At 44.2% G+C, this 24,452-nt stretch overlaps 1 protein-coding gene across 1 annotated transcript in view; it reads left to right on the top strand.

The window, feature by feature from the left end:
* The window catches only part of dgkd (diacylglycerol kinase delta), a 160,752-nt gene that overhangs the window by 75,495 nt on the left and 60,805 nt on the right, over positions 1-24,452 (top strand). The window contains exons 5-7 of the mRNA XM_084330329.1: positions 12,915-13,047; positions 19,732-19,838; positions 20,637-20,762. Coding sequence (XP_084186455.1) covers positions 12,915-13,047; positions 19,732-19,838; positions 20,637-20,762 — 366 coding nt within the window. The remainder of the gene's footprint in view (positions 1-12,914; positions 13,048-19,731; positions 19,839-20,636; positions 20,763-24,452) is intronic.

The raw sequence follows: 24,452 nt of genomic DNA on the forward strand, positions 1-24,452 counted from the left end.
TTATCATGTAGGTAGTTGTCATGTAGGGGTAGTTGTCATGTAAGTAGTTGTCATGTAGGGGTAGTTGTCATGTAGGGGTAGTTATCATGTAGGTAGTTGTCATGTAGGGGTAGTTGTCATGTAGGTAGTTGTCATGTAGGGGTAGTTGTCATGTAGGTAGTTGTCATGTAGTGGTAGTTGTCATGTAGGTAGTTGTCATGTAGGTAGTTGTCATGTAGGTAGTTGTCATGTAGGGGTAGTTGTCATGTAGGTAGTTGTCATGTAGGTAGTTGTCATGTAGGTAGTTGTCATGTAGGGGTAGTTATCATGTAGGTAGTTGTCATGTAGGTAGTTGTCATGTAGGTAGTTGTCATGTAGGTAGTTGTCATGTAGGGGTAGTTATCATGTAGGTAGTTGTCATGTAGGTAGTTGTCATGTAGGTAGTTGTCATGTAGGTAGTTGTCATGTAGGTAGTTGTCATGTAGGGGTAGTTATCATGTAGGTAGTTATCATGTAGGTAGTTGTCATATAGGTAGTTGTCATGTAGGTAGTTGTCATGTAGGTAGTTGTCATGTAGGTAGTTGTCATGTAGGGGTAGTTGTCATGTAGGTAGTTGTCATGTAGGTAGTTGTCATGTAGGTAGTTGTCATGTAGGTAGTTGTCATGTAGGGGTAGTTGTCATGTAGGTAGTTGTCATGTAGGTAGTTGTCATGTAGGTAGTTGTCATGTAGGTAGTTGTCATGTAGTGGTAGTTGTCATGTAGGTAGTTGTCATGTAGGTAGTTGTCATGTAGGTAGTTGTCATGTAGGTAGTTGTCATGTAGGTAGTTGTCATCATGTAGGTAGTTGTCATGTAGGTAGTTGTCATGTAGGTAGTTGTCATGTAGGTAGTTGTCATGTAGTGGTAGTTGTCATGTAGGTAGTTGTCATGTAGGTAGTTGTCATGTAGGTAGTTGTCATGTAGGTAGTTGTCATATAGTGGTAGTTGTCATGTAGGGGTAGTTGTCATGTAGGTAGTTGTCATGTAGGTAGTTGTCATGTAGGTAGTTGTCATGTAGGTAGTTGTCATGTAGGTAGTTGTCATGTAGTGGTAGTTGTCATGTAGGTAGTTGTTATGTAGGGGTAGTTGTCATGTAGGGGTAGTTGTCATGTAGTGGTAGTTGTCATGTAGGTAGTTGTTATGTAGGGGTAGTTGTCATGTAGGTAGTTGTCATGTAGGTAGTTGTCATGTAGGTAGTTGTCATGTAGGGGTAGTTGTCATGTAGGGGTAGTTGTCATGTAGGTAGTTGTCATGTAGGTAGTTGTCATATAGTGGTAGTTGTCATGTAGGTAGTTGTCATGTAGGTAGTTGTCATGTAGGTAGTTGTCATGTAGGGGTAGTTGTCATGTAGGTAGTTGTCATTGTAGTGGTAGTTGTCATGTAGGTAGTTGTCATGTAGGTAGTTGTCATTGTAGTGGTAGTTGTCATGTAGGTAGTTGTCATGTAGGGGTAGTTGTCATGTAGGTAGTTGTCATGTAGGTAGTTGTCATGTAGGTAGTTGTCATGTAGGGGTAGTTGTCATGTAGGTAGTTGTCATGTAGGTAGTTGTCATGTAGGTAGTTGTCATGTATGGGTAGTTGTCATGTAGGGGTAGTTGTCATGTAGGTAGTTGTCATTGTAGTGGTAGTTGTCATGTAGGTAGTTGTCATGTAGGTAGTTGTCATGTAGGTAGTTGTCATTGTAGTGGTAGTTGTCATGTAGGTAGTTGTCATTGTAGTGGTAGTTGTCATGTAGGTAGTTGTCATGTAGGTAGTTGTCATGTAGGTAGTTGTCATTGTAGTGGTAGTTGTCATGTAGGTAGTTGTCATTGTAGTGGTAGTTGTCATGTAGGTAGTTGTCATGTAGGTAGTTGTCATGTAGGGGTAGTCAAGTCAAGTCAAGAGTTTTATTTGTCACGGCATACAAGTATACAATGAAATGCGGGTGGTCTTGCCCGCAACGATGTGCAATACAGTGGTACAACATATAATAGAATCCAATAAAAACAACATTGTGCAATAAACAGGTAACAGGTAACATGGTGTGACATCTCGGTATCTGTACATAAAAAATATTTACAGAGCATATAGGACATGCTAGGTAGCTTTGGTAGTGCAATACACTGTTACTGTTGTTATACTAATTTAAAGTGGCCTTTCCTTTTGGCCATACGTGGGTGTGTGCGGCATGAGTGTGTGCCCGGCCCGCTCATGTTAAAGTGTTAAAGTGGCTGCTAGTGTGTGAGCGTGCACAGTGTGCGTGTCGTGTGTGTGCTCATGTGTGCTTGTGTGTGGATAGTTCACTGTTCTGTGGCACTCAATGTTCATTGTTCAAGGCTCTGATGGCCTGGGGGAAGAAGCTGAGCCTAAGCCTCTCTGTCCTAGTAGCTGGGGTTCGCAGGCGTCTGCCTGACCTCAGCAGCTGGAACAGGCTGTTATTGGGGTGGTGGGGGTCTTTCATTATTCTGCAGGCTCTGGATTTGCACCTCTTGTTGTATAGAACCTGCAGGGGAGGTAGTGCCATACCCGTGGTACGCTCGGCTGAGCGCACCACTCTCTGTAGGGCCTTCTTGTCCTGTGCCGTGCTGTTTCCATACCAGGCAGTGATGTTTCCGGTCAAGATGCTCTCTACAGCTCCTGAGTAGAAGGACTGGAGTATCTTCCCCGATACTCTGAACTTCCTTAACTGGGGTAGTTGTCATGTATGTAGTTGTCATGTAGGTAGTTGTCATGTAGGTAGTTGTCATGTAGGGGTAGTTGTCATGTAGGTAGTTGTCATGTAGGTAGTTGCCATTCTAGTGGTAGTTGTCATGTAGGTAGTTATCATGTAGGTAGTTCTCATGTAGGTAGTTGTCATGTAGGTAGTTCTCATGTAGGTAGTTGTCATGTAGGTAGTTGTCATGTAGGGGTAGTTATCATGTAGGTAGTTGTCATGTAGGTAGTTGTCATGTAGGTAGTTGTCATGTAGGTAGTTGTCATGTAGGTAGTTGTCATGTAGGGGTAGTTATCATGTAGGTAGTTATCATGTAGGTAGTTGTCATATAGGTAGTTGTCATGTAGGTAGTTGTCATGTAGGTAGTTGTCATGTAGGGGTAGTTGTCATGTAGGTAGTTGTCATGTAGGTAGTTGTCATGTAGGTAGTTGTCATGTAGGTAGTTGTCATGTAGGGGTAGTTGTCATGTAGGTAGTTGTCATGTAGGTAGTTGTCATGTAGGTAGTTGTCATGTAGGTAGTTGTCATGTAGTGGTAGTTGTCATGTAGGTAGTTGTCATGTAGGTAGTTGTCATGTAGGTAGTTGTCATGTAGGTAGTTGTCATGTAGGTAGTTGTCATCATGTAGGTAGTTGTCATGTAGGTAGTTGTCATGTAGGTAGTTGTCATGTAGGTAGTTGTCATGTAGTGGTAGTTGTCATGTAGGTAGTTGTCATGTAGGTAGTTGTCATGTAGGTAGTTGTCATGTAGGTAGTTGTCATGTAGTGGTAGTTGTCATATAGTGGTAGTTGTCATGTAGGGGTAGTTGTCATGTAGGTAGTTGTCATGTAGGTAGTTGTCATGTAGGTAGTTGTCATGTAGGTAGTTGTCATGTAGGTAGTTGTCATGTAGTGGTAGTTGTCATGTAGGTAGTTGTTATGTAGGGGTAGTTGTCATGTAGGGGTAGTTGTCATGTAGTGGTAGTTGTCATGTAGGTAGTTGTTATGTAGGGGTAGTTGTCATGTAGGTAGTTGTCATGTAGGTAGTTGTCATGTAGGTAGTTGTCATGTAGGGGTAGTTGTCATGTAGGGGTAGTTGTCATGTAGGTAGTTGTCATATAGTGGTAGTTGTCATGTAGGTAGTTGTCATGTAGGTAGTTGTCATGTAGGTAGTTGTCATGTAGGGGTAGTTGTCATGTAGGTAGTTGTCATTGTAGTGGTAGTTGTCATGTAGGTAGTTGTCATGTAGGTAGTTGTCATGTAGGTAGTTGTCATTGTAGTGGTAGTTGTCATGTAGGTAGTTGTCATGTAGGGGTAGTTGTCATGTAGGTAGTTGTCATGTAGGGGTAGTTGTCATGTAGGTAGTTGTCATGTAGGTAGTTGTCATGTAGGTAGTTGTCATGTATGGGTAGTTGTCATGTAGGGGTAGTTGTCATGTAGGTAGTTGTCATTGTAGTGGTAGTTGTCATGTAGGTAGTTGTCATGTAGGTAGTTGTCATGTAGGTAGTTGTCATTGTAGTGGTAGGTTGTCATGTAGGTAGTTGTCATGTAGGTAGTTGTCATTGTAGTGGTAGTTGTCATGTAGGTAGTTGTCATTGTAGTGGTAGTTGTCATGTAGGTAGTTGTCATGTAGGTAGTTGTCATGTAGGTAGTTGTCATTGTAGTGGTAGTTGTCATGTAGGTAGTTGTCATTGTAGTGGTAGTTGTCATGTAGGTAGTTGTCATGTAGGTAGTTGTCATGTAGGGGTAGTCAAGTCAAGTCAAGAGTTTTATTTGTCACGGCATACAAGTATACAATGAAATGCGGGTGGTCTTGCCCGCAACGATGTGCAATACAGTGGTACAACATATAATAGAATCCAATAAAAACAACATTGTGCAATAAACAGGTAACAGGTAACATGGTGTGACATCTCGGTATCTGTATATAAAAAATATTTACAGAGCATATAGGACATGCTAGGTAGCTTTGGTAGTGCAATACACTGTTACTGTTGTTATACTAATTTAAAGTGGCCTTTCCTTTTGGCCATACGTGGGTGTGTGCGGCATGAGTGTGTGCCCGGCCCGCTCATGTTAAAGTGTTAAAGTGGCTGCTAGTGTGTGAGCGTGCACAGTGTGCGTGTCGTGTGTGTGCTCATGTGTGCTTGTGTGTGGATAGTTCACTGTTCTGTGGCACTCAATGTTCATTGTTCAAGGCTCTGATGGCCTGGGGGAAGAAGCTGAGCCTAAGCCTCTCTGTCCTAGTAGCTGGGGTTCGCAGGCGTCTGCCTGACCTCAGCAGCTGGAACAGGCTGTTATTGGGGTGGTGGGGGTCTTTCATTATTCTGCAGGCTCTGGATTTGCACCTCTTGTTGTATAGAACCTGCAGGGGAGGTAGTGCCATACCCGTGGTACGCTCGGCTGAGCGCACCACTCTCTGTAGGGCCTTCTTGTCCTGTGCCGTGCTGTTTCCATACCAGGCAGTGATGTTTCCGGTCAAGATGCTCTCTACAGCTCCTGAGTAGAAGGACTGGAGTATCTTCCCCGATACTCTGAACTTCCTTAACTGGGGTAGTTGTCATGTATGTAGTTGTCATGTAGGTAGTTGTCATGTAGGTAGTTGTCATGTAGGGGTAGTTGTCATGTAGGTAGTTGTCATGTAGGTAGTTGCCATTCTAGTGGTAGTTGTCATGTAGGTAGTTATCATGTAGGTAGTTCTCATGTAGGTAGTTGTCATGTAGGTAGTTCTCATGTAGGTAGTTGTCATGTAGGTAGTTGTCATGTAGGTAGTTGTCATGTAGGTAGTTGTCATGTAGGTAGTTGTCATGTAGGTAGTTGTCATGTAGGTAGTTGTCATGTAGGTAGTTGTCATGTAGGTAGTTCTCATGTAGGTAGTTGTCATGTAGGTAGTTCTCATGTAGGTAGTTGTCATGTAGGTAGTTCTCATGTAGGTAGTTGTCATGTAGTGGTAGTTGTCATGTAGGTAGTTGTCATGTAGGTAGTTGTCATGTAGTGGTAGTTGTCATGTAGGTAGTTGTCATGTAGGTAGTTGTCATGTAGGTAGTTGTCATGTAGGTAGTAGTCATGTAGGTAGTTGTCATGTATAGGGATGCCCCCCGGACCCCGGTTTTGAACGGGAACCGGTACTATATTAGAAAATACCGGAGTATTTATAAGCTCCGACGTCCTCGGTACTGCTATCGATACTCTAGAGAAATTATTATTATTATTATTATTATTATTTAAAAGTTGCGAACGATCCTCTCTCTGTCTCTGCACGAGAAGCGAGCCGCAGCCAGCGAGTCAATTATTACACACACTCCTCGCGAGTCGCTCGCTAGTGCTACACATAGACATACGGGTACTACATACGGGTACTCCTTAATGAAAGTGCTGTCCCCGACGCCCCGTGCTATAGCGCGCTGCACACAGACAGCAGCTCTGCATGCACTGAGTCGTGATCATGGCGGAGAGAGCGAAGCGTTCTAAAGTATGGATATACTTTACAAGGGTCAATGCCGACAATGCACGTTGCCACAAGTGCAACAAAACATTTGCCAGTAAGGGTGGCAATACGAGCAACCTATCAAAACATTTGTTGGCAAAACATGATATTAGCGTGCAGAAATGCGCCGTATTCGACTGCCTTGCGCGCAGTGGTCCATCTGCATCCACGTCCACTGCAGCCGGTAAGCCAAGATACGGAGTTTCCTAGGCTAATAACGAATTATTACAAATAGGCTAATAAACAAAATAATTGTTTAGCTACAAATACTACAATCTAAAAACTTTTTATAGATCGTCAAGCTGAGGCGTCAGCCACCAATGTGTCCCAGGCCAGTGAGCCCGGCCACCACACATCCTCCCTCTACCTCCCTCCACCACCCAAAGTCCTTTCTCCCTAGCAGCTAGAGGAAGGATGACAGAGGATAGGGTGAACGAGTGTCACAGTTCTGTTAGCCTTTTGCATTTGTTGTTTATTATAAAAAGTCTATAATTCAGAGTCAGACACATTTAAAACATTGTTGCTGCTGTTGCTGAAGAAATTATATTCATTTATTATATTTATTTATAAAGTTATATAAAAGAACATTGCTGCTGCTGTTGCTGAAGAAATTATATTTATTTATAATACTTATTTATAAAGTATTAAGTTGTATAAATAATAAAGCAATGTCGATTCTGTTCTTAATTAATTGTCTTTTTTTCTTGCAAAAAAAATAATCAAAAAGAACCGATAAGAGTATCGATAAAGTACTGAACCGTTAAGCAGTATCGATAAGAGTAGTAGTATCGATAAAATCCTAACGATACCCATCCCTAGTCATGTAGGTAGTAGTCATGTAGGTAGTTGTCATGTAGGTAGTTGTCATGTAGGTAGTTGTCATGTAGGTAGTTGTCATGTAGGTAGTTGTCATGTAGGTAGTTGTCATGTAGGGGTAGTTGTCATGTAGGGGTAGTTGTCATGTAGGTAGTTGTCATGTAGGTAGTTGTCATGTAGGTAGTTGTCATGTAGGTAGTTGTCATGTAGGGGTAGTTGTCATGTAGGGGTAGTTGTCATGTAGGTAGTTGTCATGTAGGTAGTTGTCATGTAGGTAGTTGTCATGTAGGTAGTTGTCATGTAGGTAGTTGTCATGTAGGGGTAGTTGTCATGTAGGGGTAGTTGTCATGTAGGTAGTTGTCATGTAGGTAGTTGTCATGTAGGTAGTTGTCATTTAGGTAGTTGTCATGTAGGTAGTTGTCATGTAGGTAGTTGTCATGTAGGGGTAGTTGTCATGTAGGTAGTTGTCATGTAGTGGTAGTTGTCATGTAGGTAGTTGTCATGTAGGTAGTTGTCATGTAGGTAGTTGTCATGTAGGTAGTTGTCATGTAGGTAGTTGTCATGTAGGTAGTTGTCATGTAGGTAGTTGTCATGTAGGTAGTTGTCATTGTAGTGGTAGTTGTCATGTAGGTAGTTGTCATGTAGTGGTAGTTGTCATGTAGGTAGTTGTCATGTAGGTAGTTGTCATGTAGGTAGTTGTCATGTAGTGGTAGTTGTCATGTAGGTAGTTGTCATGTAGGTAGTTGTCATGTAGGTAGTTGTCATGTAGGGGTAGTTGTCATGTAGGTAGTTGTCATGTAGGTAGCTGTCATGTAGGTAGTTGTTATGTAGGTAGTTGTCATGTAGGTAGTTGGCATGTAGGTAGTTGTCATGTAGGTAGTTGTTATGTAGGTAGTTGTCATGTAGTGGTAGTTGTCATGTAGGGGTAGTTGTCATGTAGGTAGTTGTTATGTAGGTAGTTGTCATGTAGGTAGTTGTCATGTAGGTAGTTGTTATGTAGGTAGTTGTCATGTAGTGGTAGTTGTCATGTAGGTAGTTGTCATGTAGGTAGTTGTCATGTAGGGGTAGTTGTCATGTAGGTAGTTGTCAGTGGTAGTTGTTATGTAGGTAGTTGTCATGTAGGGGTAGTTGTCATGTAGGTAGTTGTCAGTGGTAGTTGTCATGTAGGTAGTTGTCATGTAGGGGTAGTTGTCATGTAGGTAGTTGTCAGTGGTAGTTGTCATGTAGGTAGTTGTCATGTAGTGGTAGTTGTCATGTAGTGGTAGTTGTCATGTAGGTAGTTGTCATGTAGGGGTAGTTGTCATGTAGGTAGTTGTCATGTAGGGGTAGTTGTCATGTAGGTAGTTGTCATGTAGGGGTAGTTGTCATGTAGGTAGTTATCATGTAGGTAGTTGTCATGTAGGTAGTTGTCATGTAGGTAGTTGTCATGTAGGTAGTTATCATGTAGGTAGTTGTCATGTAGGTAGTTGTCATGTAGGTAGTTGTCATGTAGGTAGTTGTCATGTAGGGGTAGTTGTCATGTAGGTAGTTGTCATGTAGGTAGTTGTCATGTAGGGGTAGTTGTCATGTAGGTAGTTGTCATGTAGGTAGTTGTCATGTAGGTAGTTGTCATGTAGGTAGTTGTCATGTAGGTAGTTGTCATGTAGTGGTAGTTGTCATGTAGGTAGTTGTCATGTAGGTAGTTGTCATGTAGGTAGTTGTCATGTAGGTAGTTGTCATGTAGTGGTAGTTGTCATGTAGGTAGTTGTCATGTTGGTAGTTGTCATGTAGGTAGTTGTCATGTAGGTAGTTGTCATGTAGGTAGTTGTCATGTAGTGGTAGTTGTCATGTAGTGGTAGTTGTCATGTAGGTAGTTGTCATGTAGGTAGTTGTCATGTAGGTAGTTGTCATGTAGGGGTAGTTGTCATGTAGGTAGTTGTCATGTAGGTAGTTGTCATGTAGGGGTAGTTGTCATGTAGGTAGTTGTCATGTAGGTAGTTGTCATGTAGTGGTAGTTGTCATGTAGGTAGTTGTCATGTAGGTAGTTGTCATGTAGGTAGTTGTCATGTAGGTAGTTGTCATGTAGTGGTAGTTGTCATGTAGGTAGTTGTCATGTAGGTAGTTGTCATGTAGGTAGTTGTCATGTAGGTAGTTGTCATGTAGGTAGTTGTCATGTAGTGGTAGTTGTCATGTAGGTAGTTGTCATGTAGGTAGTTGTCATGTAGGGGTAGTTGTCATGTAGGTAGTTGTCATGTAGGTAGTTGTCATGTAGGTAGTTGTCATGTAGGTAGTTGTCATGTAGGGGTAGTTGTCATGGCGATCAGATAAACTGCTCAACCGGACGAACCAAGCGGCAGTGCTCCTCATTCCAGGTTGGTTTTCTCCACATGCCCTAGAACGCCAGTCTCCGCTTCAACATGTAGGAGAGAGACCCGTCTGGTTCCGGAGACCCGCTGGTGTTGTTGTGAAACTCTCAGGCGCCACTGAGACGTGGAGGAGAAGCACACTGTGTGTCTTGTTCTCTCCCTTCTCTCCAGACGCACAGCGTTCCAAACGTCTCAGTCCCACTACGTTTCAGTCCACATTTAAAAAGATTATTGTAGCGCCACACACACTTAACCTCGTCTCAAAATACACTGTAATTAAAGTGCCGTGTTTGATCAAATCAAGTGTATTTGTAGAGCCCGAGATCAGATGGAATAGGCCCCATGGGCTGTACAAGAAACATCACAAAAGATCAAAAACAAAAACCACCATGAAATCCAAATATGCAACACTCCCAGACTTCCCCCAATGAAAATTAGGAACGACTCACTTAAATGTAGCAACAAAAGCACCACCTCCGACGTGGAGGAGAGAACCCTCAGATGGGCTGTTCAAAGGGGGATCCCCCAACTGGATGTCGGTGATAATATAGTGTTGCAATGGATGGAGAATAATTGGTATGAATGTGTATACATCACTGCCTGGTATGGGAACAGCACGGCACAGGACAAGAAGGCCCTACAGAGAGTGGTGCGCTCAGCCGAGCGTACCACGGGTATTGCGCTACCTCCCCTGCAGGTTCTATACAACAAGAGGTGCAAATCCAGAGCCTGCAGAATAATGAAAGAACCCCACCGCCCCAATAATAGCCTGTTCCAGCTGCTGAGGTCAGGCAGACGCCTGCGAACCCCAGCTACTAGGACGGAGAGGCTTAGGCTCAGCTTCTTCCCCCAGGCCATCAGAGCCTTGAACAATGAACATTGAGTGCCACAGAACACTGAACTATCCACACACAAGCACACACGAGCACACACACGACACGCACGCTGTGCACACTCACACACTAGCAGCCACTTTAACACGAGCGGGCACACACTCACGCCGCACACACGCACACTTATGGCCAAGAGGAAAGGCCACTTTAAATTAGTATAACAACAGGAACAGTGTATTGCACTACTAAAGCTACCTAGCATGTCCTATATGCTCTGTAAATAACTATGTACAGATACCGAGATATCACACCATGTTACCTGTTACCTGTTTATTGCACAATGTTGTTTTTTTATTGGATTCTATTATATGTTGTACCACTGTATTGCACATCGTCGCGGGCAAGACCACCCGCATTTCATTGTATACTTGTATGCCGTGACAATTAAAACTCTTGAATTGACTTGACTTGTGTTTCATGTAATGAAACACATATATATATACAAGGTAACAATAATATCTAAGACATAAGAAACATTTTTAAAAGTTAAATACATTTTGTATTGATACATACAATTAATACGTAGGCCTATCATTAATATATGTTAACCTCTTAACAGGCACCCAGAAAAGTGATTTTTTTTTACTTGAGGACTGCATACTTTTAGCTTATCTTTATTCTTTATACTTATAGCACATGCATGAGCCTGGTCTATTTTGAAAGATAATATTCTGAAGTTACTAATGCAAAAAATGAAAATCACTTTTAGTCCTAATGAAATAGAGTAACAGAGGTCTGAACTTGAGTTGAACTTGAACTTGTGTACTAAAATGTTTCTGTAGTGGTTGCAAGATTCCATATTCCAATATTCCAGCATAGAGGCATACTCTGGAAAACACAGTGGTTCCATAGCCTGAAGTCTTATGTAGTACAGGTCAAAATTTTCTAAAAATCCATTCAGAAATGGGGGTCTTTGAGAGACATCCGAGTAAAACCAATGCAAAAAGAAAAAGCTCTCCAAAATCCATTTCCTCATCCACCGCTGTGTGTTCTGAAGTCTGATTCACTTCCTGTTTTCGCTCGTCAACTTTCACCTATTTCCCGTATCCCCCCCCCACGTGGGGTATCGTTGGAAACGTACACTCATTGGCTACAACACTGACCAATAATCTTCGCCATCAGTGAATGATTGGCAGTTCAGGAGCGCCTGGAGTCCAGGGAGGTCATCTGACGCACGGTGCGTAAAAAGACGCTCGCCTGACATATCGTCATGTAACTCGAGAACCGAGGCACGGATTTGGTTAAGTGAGGTGGCGTTCGAACGGCAACAAATAGATCTTTCGAACGGTATATTATCTGTTTGGCGAAAAAATGCAGCCCCGAGCCGGTAGACACTCGCAAATTACCGTGACTTGCATGCAAGTGCTCGTGAGCATGTATACGTCCCGGTGGAAGTTATGTGGTTAACACTTTGACTGCCAGGGGGCGTCTTTAGACGTCTTTGCTGGCCATGCTAAAGTTGCCGGGGGACGCTGTACGTCGTCTTTATATCAATATTTCAAAAATCTGCGATCGGATTCATAATGTCCCTCCGCTGGCCTGAGATTCACCAGCAGGACCCACTGAGCTCTCTGGCGGTTCAGGAGCGCCATCTGGTGGCCGATCGGCGCAAGCGCTTAACAGGAAGCGCAGTAGAGGTTGTGCTAGATGTCCGTATTGCTTCCGGCCACTCGGGATAGGTTCCGGCACTCTAGCTCGTCACTCTACATAGCGATCGATTGCCAATAACTCGATAAACAACATGATTTGGACGTATATACCATTATACAAGCTGGAGATGGACCGGGTAATAATATATCCCATAATGATAAAATTTCTACTCGACAATGATCGCCCAACGGCGCGCGGAGACTGGGGTGAGTTTCAGCGTGTAACGTTACCGTCTTCGATAATAACTGATATTATCAACATTTGACCCACATTAGATGATTGGTATAACGCTGCCCACGGAATTATAAACGCCCCCTCGCCCATCCGGTCAACATCAGATGACGTGTAGTAACTTCTAGAAGTACGTCTAGTTGGAATTTTTTATATCGCGCTGATTGCCATCAAACTGTATTTCATCATCAATATAATGCATTTGGGGCTATATATCACGTTCTGGAGAAAGCTGCAGAAAGAGATGAAAACATACTTATACATTAGACCATACTTTACTATGAATATGTGAATGAAAAAGTTTAACGTTGCTACACAATGAACAATACATATAGGACTTTGAATGGGCCCTAATAATGGCAATGTAGCAATAGAATTTAAAAAGTTATAGCCCTGCAAAGAAGGGGACTTTCTCCATAGACAAATAGCGCTGGCAATCTATGGTATATCATTAATTTAACCTTAGGCAACCAAAGTGTTAAAGGCCCTGCAAAAACAAAATAAGCTCATACTACAAAATATACGTATCACTACAGAAATATGTAAGTCCTTTATTATACTACTGATGACGTAACGAGGAGTGGCCCACTTCCTGCTTGTAGCGCTGCTCTGAAGGTACACTACGCAGTCGAGGGCACTGCTAAACTAGGGGCCAAGGGAAGGCAATTGGGATTGGGCCTAACTGACTTTGTTGGGGTGTGTGTCTGTCTGTCTGTCTACCTATCTGTCTACCTATCTGTCTATCTATATCTATTTCTTATTTGTCTTTCTCTCTCCCTCTCCCTCTCTTTCTCTCTCTCTCTCCAGTCGACCCAGTATAGCATGGATCATTTTAGTGGGATGCATAACTGGTACGCCTGTTCTCATGCCAGACCGACCTACTGTAACGTCTGCAAAGAGGCTCTGTCCGGAGTCACATCACATGGCCTGTCCTGTGAAGGTACACACACACACACACACACACACACACACACACACACACACACACACACACACACACACACACACACACACACACACACACACACACACACACACACACGCACTGGTTCTGTTTTTAACCTTTATTTACCAGGGTAGGCTGTTTATAACCTTTATTTACCAGGGTAGGTTCTGTTTATAACCTTTATTTACCAGGGTAGCTTCTGTTTATAACCTTTATTTACCAGGGTAGGCTGTTTATAACCTTTATTTACCAGGGTAGGTTCTGTTTTTAACCTTTATTTACCAGGGTAGGTTCTGTTTATAACCTTTATTTACCAGGGTAGGTTCTGTTTATAACCTTTATTTACCAGGGTAGGTTCTGTTTATAACCTTTATTTACCAGGGTAGGTTCTGTTTATAACCTTTATTTACCAGGGTAGGCTGTTTATAACCTTTATTTACCAGGGTAGGTTCTATTTATAACCTTTATTTACCAGGGTAGGCTGTTTATAACCTTTATTTACCAGAGTAGGTTCTGTTTATAACCTTTATTTACCAGGGTAGGTTCTGTTTATAACCTTTATTTACCAGGGTAGGTTCTGTTTATAACCTTTATTTACCAGGGTAGGCTGTTTATAACCTTTATTTACCAGGGTAGGCTGTTTATAACCTTTATTTACCAGGGTAGGCTGTTTATAACCTTTATTTACCAGGGTAGGTTCTGTTTATAACCTTTATTTACCAGGGTAGGTTCTGTTTATAACCTTTATTTACCAGGGTAGGTTCTGTTTATAACCTTTATTTACCAGGGTAGGTTCTGTTTATAACCTTTATTTACCAGGGTAGGTTCTATTTATAACCTTTATTTACCAGGGTAGGCTGTTTATAACCTTTATTTACCAGGGTAGGTTCTATTTATAACCTTTATTTACCAGGGTAGGTTCTGTTTATAACCTTTATTTACCAGGGTAGGTTCTATTTATAACCTTTATTTACCAGGGTAGGCTGTTTATAACCTTTATTTACCAGGGTAGGTTCTATTTATAACCTTTATTTACCAGGGTAGGCTGTTTATAACCTTTATTTACCAGGGTAGGTCAGCAGACCTGAAATGGAACTGATGGTATTTGCCTCTGATCACAAGCTTTAGGCTCCTCCCAGTGTCCTCCATGTGACCCTGTCCCGCTAAGCATGCTGGGATGCTAAAGGCTCTACACTAAATCAGTGGGCGGCCTCTGGTTTCTATTTTAGTCGCTCAGGATAGAGCTGCTATTGTTTCTATTTTAGTCGCTCAGGATAGAGCTGCTATTGTTTCTATTCTAGTCTCTCAGGATAGAGCTGCTATTGTTTCTATTCTAGTCTCTCAGGATAGAAGCTGCTATTGTTTCTATTCTAGTCGCTTAGGATAGAGCTGCTATTGTTTCTATTCTAGTTGCTCAGGATAGAAGCTGCTATTGTTTCTATTCTAGTCTCTCAGGATAGAAGCTGCTGTTTCTATTCTAGTCTCTCAGGATAGAGCTGCTATTGTTTCTATTCTAGTCTCTCAGGATAGAAGCTGCTGTTTCTATTCTCTCAGGATAGAAGCTGCTGTTTCTATTCTAGTCTCTCAGGCTAGAAGCTGCTGTTTCTATTCTCTCAGGATAGAAGCTGCTGTTTCTATTCTAGTCTCTCAGGCTAGAAGCTGCTGTTTCTATTCTAGTCTCTCAGGATAGAGCTGCTATTGTTTCTATTTTAGTCACTCGGGATAGAAGCTGCTGTCTCTCTTCACACTCATTCATTCACTTGCTGTGGTTCTAAACTTTGTTAGGTTTCTCTAATCGAGTTCAGTTGAAGTTGAATAAAAGGACTCCGTCTCCTGCGCTCCCTCAGCATCGCTCCGTCGACGCGGCTGCGGGGCCGTCCGGCCTCGATGGTACAGCTGCACACTTCAAGCACATTAACGCCAGTAAGAAGCAATCCCATGTACCAACCCAAGATATGTTTGGCAATGTAATAGCTCTGCGTCGAGCTAAGAATAGCCTTGAGTCACGGCTTTCCCTCAATGGGGAAAAGCTTTAACCCTTTAATCCCTTTAACCCAAACGAAAATAAAAAGGATTGGAATTTGATCAGGCTTTTGATATAGCCAATACCGATCAATTAGAATGTGCCGGATGATCGTGTCTGATGCCAGTCTTTCAGATCTGATGTGATCGGGGCGAGACGTCCCTAACGCCTTCAGCGGACCGTTTTAGCTCAAGTTAAAGTTGCATTTCTAAACTGATAACACTAAACGAGTTAGGTTTCTGGTATGCTGTCTTGTGGCCGTGTCCGAGAGGCTGATTCTAGACACTTGTGTCCGAGAGGCTGATTCTAGACACTTGTGTCCGAGAGGCTGATTCTACACACTTGTGTCCGAGAGGCTGATTCTAGACACTTGTGTCCGAGAGGCTGATTCTAGACACTTGTGTCCGAGAGGCTGATTCTAGACACTTGTGTCCGAGAGGCGGATTCTAGACACTTGTGTCCGAGAGGCTGATTCTACACACTTGTGTCCGAGAGGCTGATTCTACACACTTGTGTCCGAGAGGCTGATTCTAGACACTTGTGTCCGAGAGGCGGATTCTAGACACTTGTGTCCGAGAGGCTGATTCTAGACACTTGTGTCCGAGAGGCTGATTCTAGACACTTGTGTCCGAGAGGCTGATTCTAGACACTTGTGTCCGAGAGGCTGATTCTAGACACTTGTGTCCGAGAGGCGGATTCTAGACACTTGTGTCCGAGAGGCTGATTCTACACACTTGTGTCCGAGAGGCTGATTCTAGACACTTGTGTCCGAGAGGCGGATTCTAGCCACTTGTGTCCGAGAGGCGGATTCTAGACACTTGTGTCCGAGAGGCTGATTCTAGACACTTGTGTCCGAGAGGCTGATTCTAGACACTTGTGTCCGAGAGGCGGATTCTAGACACTTGTGTCCGAGAGGCTGATTCTACACACTTGTGTCCGAGAGGCTGATTCTAGACACTTGTGTCCGAGAGGCGGATTCTAGCCACTTGTCTCACACATGATGAATGGGTACAGGCTGAAGCATAATGTCCTATATTCTTATCAAATTAAGCTACCCTCCAAACCAAAAAAAGTACAAAATAAAAATCATTCACATTTGTAACCCTCATAAATAGCTACGGAAAATTACTCATTCATTAAATTTATATCAGCATTGTTCCATAAGTTAACCCCAACAATAGAAATACATCTCCTTTTAATCTAGTAATCTATACATGAAAAAGATTTTACAAGAGGATTGTGCGAGCAAGCCAGCGTTATGTTCACACGTGACGTATTTACAACCACCACTGTTGATGAGAGAAGGGAGGGGGCTTTTGTTTATGTCTCCCTGCTGCCCTCTGTTGGTAAGAAAACTATAACTTGAGCTTTAATACATTTAAAAAGTGACCCTGGATAGAAACGTCTAACGTCCTGTTTAGGAGCAAGGCTATATGATTGGAGGCTGAGTCACCCAATGGGAGGGCGTATATCCCCATCTCCCACAGGATGTGACGGTCGTGACCTCTCCTCCGTTTAAACGCTCTCAACCCCAGACATGAGTGAGTTTGTGACGAGGCCGTTCTACAGAGTCTTGGTCTGCGATGCTGGGATAGATAGATAGATAGATAGATAGATAGATAGATAGATAGATAGATAGATAGATAGATAGATAGATAGATAGATAGATAGATAGATAGATAGATAGATAGATAGATAGATAGATAGATAGATAGATAGATAGATAGATAGATAGATAGATAGATAGATAGATAGATAATATAGAGATCTTTATTGATAATGAACATATATACAAATATACATATAGAGGCCCAACATTATCAAAAGGATAAAAACACAAGAAAGCTGACAGCTTATTTCCATTGCGGTCCTTCAGATGTCTTTGAGTAATATGTACTGGTGAGTGTGTGCCTGGATGTGTGTGAGAGTAAACTGGTGAGTGTGTGCCTGAATGTGTGTGAGAGTAAACTGGTGAGTGTGTGCCTGGATGTGTGTAGGTGTATGAGAGTAAACTGGTGAGTGTGTGCCTGGATGTGTGTAGGTGTATGAGAGTAAACTGGTGAGTGTGTGCCTGGATGTGTGTAGGTGTATGAGAGTAAACTGGTGAGTGTGTGCCTGGATGTGTGTAGGTGTATGAGAGTAAACTGGTGAGTGTGTGCCTGGATGTGTGTAGGTGTATGAGAGTAAACTGGTGAGTGTGTGCCTGGATGTGTGTAGGTGTATGAGAGTAAACTGGTGAGTGTGTGCCTGGATGTGTGTAGGTGTATGAGAGTAAACTGGTGAGTGTGTGCCTGGATGTGTGTAGGTGTATGAGAGTAAACTGGTGAGTGTGTGCCTGGATGTGTGTAGGTGTATGAGAGTAAACTGGTGAGTGTGTGCCTGGATGTGTGTAGGTGTATGAGAGTAAACTGGTGAGTGTGTGCCTGGATGTGTGTAGGTGTATGAGAGTAAACTGGTGAGTGTGTGCCTGGATGGGTGTAGGTGTATGAGAGTAAACTGGTGAGTGTGTGCCTGGATGTGTGTAGGTGTATGAGAGTAAACTGGTGAGTGTGTGCCTGGATGGGTGTAGGTGTATGAGAGTAAACTGGTGAGTGTGTGCCTGGATGTGTGTAGGTGTATGAGAGTAAACTGGTGAGTGTGTGTCTGGATGTGTGTAGGTGTGTGAGAGTAAGAGTGTCTGCCTGGATGTGTGTAGGTGTGTGAGAGTAAGAGTGTCTGCCTGGATGTTTGTAGGTGTGTGAGAGTAAGAGTGTCTGCCTGGATGTGTGTAGGTGTGTGAGAGTAAGAGTGTCTGCCTGGATGTGTGTAGGTGTATGAGCGTAAGAGTGCATGATACAACATGTCAGAGCCTGTGGGTAAAGCAAGGGTGTGCCCACCACGCAGGGGGGAGGGAAACATAGGGAAATCAAATACAGTAAAGAACATTTATAAAATACAATTAATACAAATAGAAAATATACCCCTCAAAACCTAATAAAATACCATAAAAAGAAATAAAAACAACTAAACTAAATAAAATATAATTAAACCCAGGTTCTGCTTCTCCTGATCCAGCTCTTTACTTTGCCTTTAAAAGAGGAATAGCGGCTTATTAACTTAATGTCTGCTGATAGCCTATTGCAATCTACTGCCACTGAGTACAGGAATCAATTCTGCCCAATGCATCTTTGGCATTTGACTGGGACCAGATCTGTAGGGCTCCCTGCCTGGTATGCTATCTTGTGGGAAGCGCGTTGAGTCGTCCTGACGTGTTCCTCGCAGCGACGCTGTTACACGACTCCGGCCTGGGAGAAGGGAAACACGATCCCACTCGGCGTCTGGTCAATGTCATGTCGTTGCACCGTCACCAGTCAGCGCTGCTGTTATTCTAGATGCCCTCGTTGAGAGATTAATGGGATCTTTACACACAGTGTCTGTGAGGAGGCGAGTGCTGCGTCAGTGCTGCGTCAGTGCTGCGTCAGTGCTGCGTCAGTGCTGTGTCAGTGCTGTGTCAGTGCTGCGTCAGTGCTGCGTCAGGGCTGCGTCAGTGCTGCGTCAGTGCTGCGTCAGTGCTGCCCGTCTAGTGTTCCCACTGTACTTATTCTCCAGGACGCAAAGCAAACAGGAAGCAAACAGCCACCGCCGGTAGAGAGAATGTGGGATGAAAAAAAAGAAATAATAAACATCTTTGAGCAGAAGTTGTGTTTTTAGTTTTTCTGGTTTCTGTATGTGACTGGAGGAAGGAAGAACACACATGCTCTTGAGGAAGAACACACATGCTCTTGAGGAGAACACACATGCTCTTGAGGAAGAACAAACATGCTCTTGAGGAAGAACACACATGCTCTTGAGGAGAACACACATGCTCTTGAGGAGAACACACATGCTCTTGAGGAAGAACACACATGCTCTTGAGGAAGAACACACATGCTCTTGAGGAGAACACACATGCTCTTGAGGAGAACACACATGCTCTTGAGGAGAACACACATGCTCTTGAGGAGAACACACATGCTCTTGAGGAAGAACACACATGCTCTTGAGGAGAACACACATGCTCTTGAGGAAGAACATACATGCTCTTGAGGAAGAACACACATGCTCTTGAGGAAGAACACACATGCTCTTGAGGAAGAACACACATGCTCTTGAGGAAGAACACACATGCTCTTGAGGAACAAGGGTTTGAGATGAGCTCACAGAAGGAAACCTGCTTCAGGCACTAATAAATATACAAAGATACTAACAAATACTGGGCCACGCCAAGTCCTCCAAGTGTTTCTTTGTCAAAATATGTCTTTGATGTGTGTGTGTGTGTGTGTGTGTGTGTGTGTGTGTGTGTGTGTGTGTGTGTGTGTGTGTGTGTGTGTGTGTGTGTGTGTGTGTGTGTGTGTGTGTGTGTGTGTGTGTGTGTGTGTGTGTGTGTGTGTGTGTGTAAGATAATAATCAGACAGCATGTTAAATAACAGTGATGTTCATCCCTCAGTGTGTAAATAACAGTGTATGTTCATCCCTCAGTGTGTACATAACTGTATGTTCATCCCACAGTGTGTAAATAACAGTGTATGTTCATCCCTCAGTGTGTAAATAACAGTGTATGTTCATCCCTCAGTGTGTAAATACCAGTGTATGTTCATCCCTCAGTGTGTAAATACCAGTGTATGTTCATCCCTCAGTGTGTAAGTTCAAGGCCCACAAGCGCTGTGCCGTCAGAGCCTCCAACAACTGCAAGTGGACAACGCTGGCGAGTATCGGCAAGGACATCATAGAGGAGGAGGACGGGGTGAGTTACTACATTACATCTCTACCTCCTCCATCTCTACCTCCTCCTCCATCTCTACCTCCATCTCTACCTCCTCCTCCATCTCTACCTCCTCCTCCATCTCTACCTTCATCTCTACCTCCTCCTCCATCTCTACCTCCTCCTCCATCTCTACCTCCATCTCTACCTCCTCCTCCATCTCTACCTCCTCCTCCATCTCTACCTCATCCAGCTCTACCTCATCCTCCATCTCTACCTCCTCCTTCATCTCTACCTCCTCCTCCATCTCTACCTCCATCTCTACCTCCTCCTCCATCTCTACCTCCATCTCTACATCCTCCATCTCTACCTCCATCTCTACCTCCTCCTCCATCTCTACCTCCTCCATCTCTACCTCCATCTCTACCTCCTCCTCCATCTCTACCTCCTCCCTCTCTACCTCCTCCTCCATCTCTACCTCCTCCATCTCTACCTCCTCCTCCATCTCTACCTCCTCCATCTCTACCTCCATCTCTACCTCCTCCCTCTCTACCTCTATCTCCACCCACACCTCCTCCCTCTCTACCTATATCCCCACCTCACTTTCTACCCCCCTCTCCTCTTCCACCTCCATATCGGTCTCTAACCTCCACCTCTCTCTCTCCACCTCTATCTCTAATATCCACCTCTCTCTCTCCACCTCTCTCTAACCTCCACCTCTCTCTCCACCTCTATCTCTAATCTCCACCTCTCTCTCTCCACCTCTCTCTAACTTCCACCTCTCTCTCCACCTCTATCTCTAATCTCCACCTCTCTCTCTCCACCTCTCTCTCTCCACAGATCTCCATGCCTCATCAGTGGTTAGAAGGGAACCTGCCTGTCAGCGCTAAGTGTACTGTGTGTGACAAGACGTGTGGCAGCGTGCTGAGACTGCAGGACTGGAGGTGTCTGTGGTGCAAAGCCATGGTAGGTAGTGTGTGCGTGCGTGTGTGTGTGTGTGTGTGTGTGCGTGCGTGCGTCTGTCTGTCTGTCTGTCTGTCTGTCTGTATGTATGTATGTCTGTCTGTCTGTCTGTCTGTCTGTCTGTCTGTCTGTCTGTCTGTCTGTCTGTCTGTGTCTGTCAGGGTTTCTGTTATCCGATAATTACCGGGTTCTTTTTTACCAGGAAAATCTGTTGAAATTCAAAAAAATGTAATCTCTCCGATCATAATGTCTTGTGAAAATTATTCCTGAGTGGGGCCAAACTGGCCACGGTAGCCTGCTTGATCTCCGTCTCCAGAGTGACAGCCGAGAGAGTATTCAGTATACAGTGAGCTGTGTCTCTGTCCGCGGTGCTGAACTGGACAGAGAGAGGGTTCTGTTTCAGTATACAGTGAGCTGTGTCTCTGTCCGCGGTGCTGAACTGGACAGAGAGAGGGTTCTGTTTCAGTACACAGTGAGCTGTGTCTCTGTCCGCGGTGCTGAACTGGACAGAGAGAGGGTTCTGTTTCAGTACACAGTGAGCTGTGTCTCTGTCCGCGGTGCTGAACTGGACAGAGAGAGGGTTCTGAAAAGTCTGATTTCTCTCATTCTCTCATTCACAAAAACAAAACCTGAAACACAAATATATATCTATCTCTCCATATATTTAACTTGACTCTACAACACAGGCAACAGTCTGAGTCCTCCGTCAACAACATTATGGCTGAGCCAGTCTGACACTCCTACCCCAGAACACATTATGCACGTGGGTCTATTGACTGGACTTATTTTATTTGGAATATAATGTGTGTGTGTGTGTGTGTGTGTGTGTGTGTGTGTCTTTCTGTGTGAATCTGTGTGTCTGTGTGCGTGTCTGTGTGCGTGTGTGTTGCCATCATCAGTCTGACTGTGACTTATCCAAAGTGACTTACAAGTTCTGTACGACAAGTCAGCAGGAAGGGTACAACTCTATCAGCTTAGTAACAATGTTCATCAACGTGTTCAAACTTGAGTGCTGCAGTGTTGAGTGTATAGTGTATTAGGAAGAGTGCATGACAGTAGAGGACAGTAAGAAGGTTAGTCTTTTTTGTGGAGGGGGGGGGGATTCTCTCATTTCAGATATTGATTGATGGGTTGATGGGTTATCCAGTCAGGTTTGAATGTGTTATCCAGTCAGTTTTAATGGGTTTAACCAGTCAGTTTTAATGGGTTAACCAGTCAGTTTTAATGGGTTAACCAGCCAGGTTTGAATGTGTTATCCAGTCAGTTTTAATGGGTTATCCAGTCAGTTTTAATGGGTTAACCAGTCAGTTTTAATGGGTTAACCAGCCAGGTTTGAATGTGTTATCCAGTCAGTTTTAATGGGTTATCCAGTCAGTTTTAATGGGTTAACCAGCCAGGTTTTAATGGGTTATCCAGTCAGTTTTAATGGGTTATCCAGTCAGTTGTAATGGGTTATCCAGTCAGTTTAATGGGTTATCCAGTCAGTTTTAATGGGTTATCCAGTAGGGGTGGGAATCGCCAGAGACCTCACGATACGATACTATCGTGATACTTGCGTCATGATACGATAGTATCGCGATACTAAATATATCGCGATACGCTGATTTTTTTTCTTTCTTTTTTTGCTCACGTTTAATTTATTACCTTTTTTCAACTGCAAAGTCAAACTTTGTCAACATGTTTTATCTAATAAAATAAAGTTCAGTCTGTTCATCTCACTTCAATCATTTTTATTGCAGAACATGGTACATTTACATTTACATTTAGTCATTTAGCTGACGCTTTTATCCAAAGCGACTTACAAGTTCTGTACGACAAGACAGCAAGAAGGGTACAACTCTATCAGCTGAGTAACAATGTTCATCAAGTGTTGCGTGTTACAGTGTAGGTTCGTTTATTAGGACAAGTGCATGACAGTAAGGTTAGTCAGGGTTAGATTTTTTTATTTTTATTTTTTTTAATCATTTCAGATAATGGTTGAAGAAGTAAGTCTTTAGTCGACGGCGAAAGATTGGACGGGATTCGGCTGTCCTAACTGGGATGGGTAGTTCATTCCACCATTGTGGGGCAAGGACTGAGAATAGGCGGCTTCTCTTTGATGACCCTCCGGGAGCTTGGATAGGAGTAGGTCTGAGGCGGCCAGAAGATGCAGAGCGTAGGGGTCTTGAGGGTGTGTAGTTAGAGACCATTGACCGGAGGTAGGCGGGAGCGGTTCCCTTTGCTGCACGGTATGCTAGGTCGAGGGCCTTGAAGCGGATACGTGCAGCAATGGGGAGCCAGTGCAGGTCCCTAAGAAGTGGGGTGACATGGGCCGACTTCGGTAGGTTTGATATCAGGCGGGCCGCTGCGTTTTGAATGAGTTGAAGAGGCTTGGTGGCAGTGGCCGGGAGGCCAGCTAGCAGTGCGTTGCAGTAGTCGAGGCGGGAGATGACTGTTGATTGGACGAGGAGTTGGGTGGCTTCTTTTGTCAGGAAGGGGCGTATCCTTTTGACGTTGCTCAGGAGGAATCTGCAGGTTCTGGTTGTCGCTGCGATGTGAGCAGAGAAGTTCAACTGGTCGTCGAGGACAACACCAAGGTTCTTGGCGGTCGGGGACGCGGTCACAGCTGCATTCTCGACTGTGATGGAGAGGTCGGTCAGGGGGGAGGATTTGGCCGGCAGGTGGAGCAATTCTGTTTTGCTTAGGTTCAGTTTGAGGTGGTTGGTCGTCATCCAGGCGGAGATGTCGGACAGACAGGCCGAGATCCGCTCAGAGACGTGGATATCTGAGGGAGGGAAGGAGAGGAAGAGTTGAGTATCATCGGCATAACAATGATATGAGAAGCCATGAGACGTGATAATGTTACCCAGTGATTTAGTGTAGAGGGAGAAGAGAAGGGGTCCTAGGACCGAGCCCTGGGGGACACCCGTCCGGAGGGGGCGGGTGGCCGACAGAGTCCCTCTCCATGACACTTGGTAGGAGCGGTCGTTGAGGTATGATGTCAGCCATGTCAGCGCAGATCCAGCCACTCCCATTCCTGCGAGGGCCGCGAGGAGGATCTGATGGTTGACTGTGTCGAAGGCTGCAGATAGATCTAGGAGAATCAGGACAGAGGAGAGGCCTTTCGCTTTTGCTAAGTGAAGTGCCTCTGTGACCGCAATGAGGGCCGTTTCTGTGGAGTGGCCAGTCCGGAAGCCAGATTGATTGGGGTCTAGGAGGTCATTCTGTAAGAGATAAGCAGTAAGTTGGTTGGATACAGCATGTTCAAGTGTTTTAGAAAGAAAGGAGAGAAGAGAGACAGGACGATAGTTGGCTATGACGGTGGGGTTCAGGGTTGGTTTTTTTATGAGGGGCGTGACTCTGGCTTGTTTTAGGGAGGTGGGGACCACCCCCGAGTTGAGTGAGGAGTTGATGGTTGCAGTTAGGAATGGGAGGATGTCCGGTGCTATGGTCTGGAGGAGTGGGGAGGGTAGCTGGTCCAGCTGGCATGTAGTCGGACGGTTCGACGTTACCAGTGTCAGGGTCTCGGCTTCTGTAATGGGAGAGAAAGATGACAGAGTGAAGGATGAGGTTCTCGATTCAGCGTTTGGAATGGGTGGGGGTTGGGAGAAGGAGCTGCGGATGTTCTCCACTTTTTCCTCAAAGAAGATCGCAAAGTCTTCGGCAGAAAAAGATGAGGGAGGAGGGGGTGGGGGGGGGGGGAGTGAGGAGGGA

Source organism: Notolepis coatsorum (genome assembly GCF_963971535.1).
Source record: "Notolepis coatsorum genome assembly, chromosome: 1".
NCBI classification, from domain to species: Eukaryota; Metazoa; Chordata; class Actinopteri; order Aulopiformes; family Paralepididae; genus Notolepis; species Notolepis coatsorum.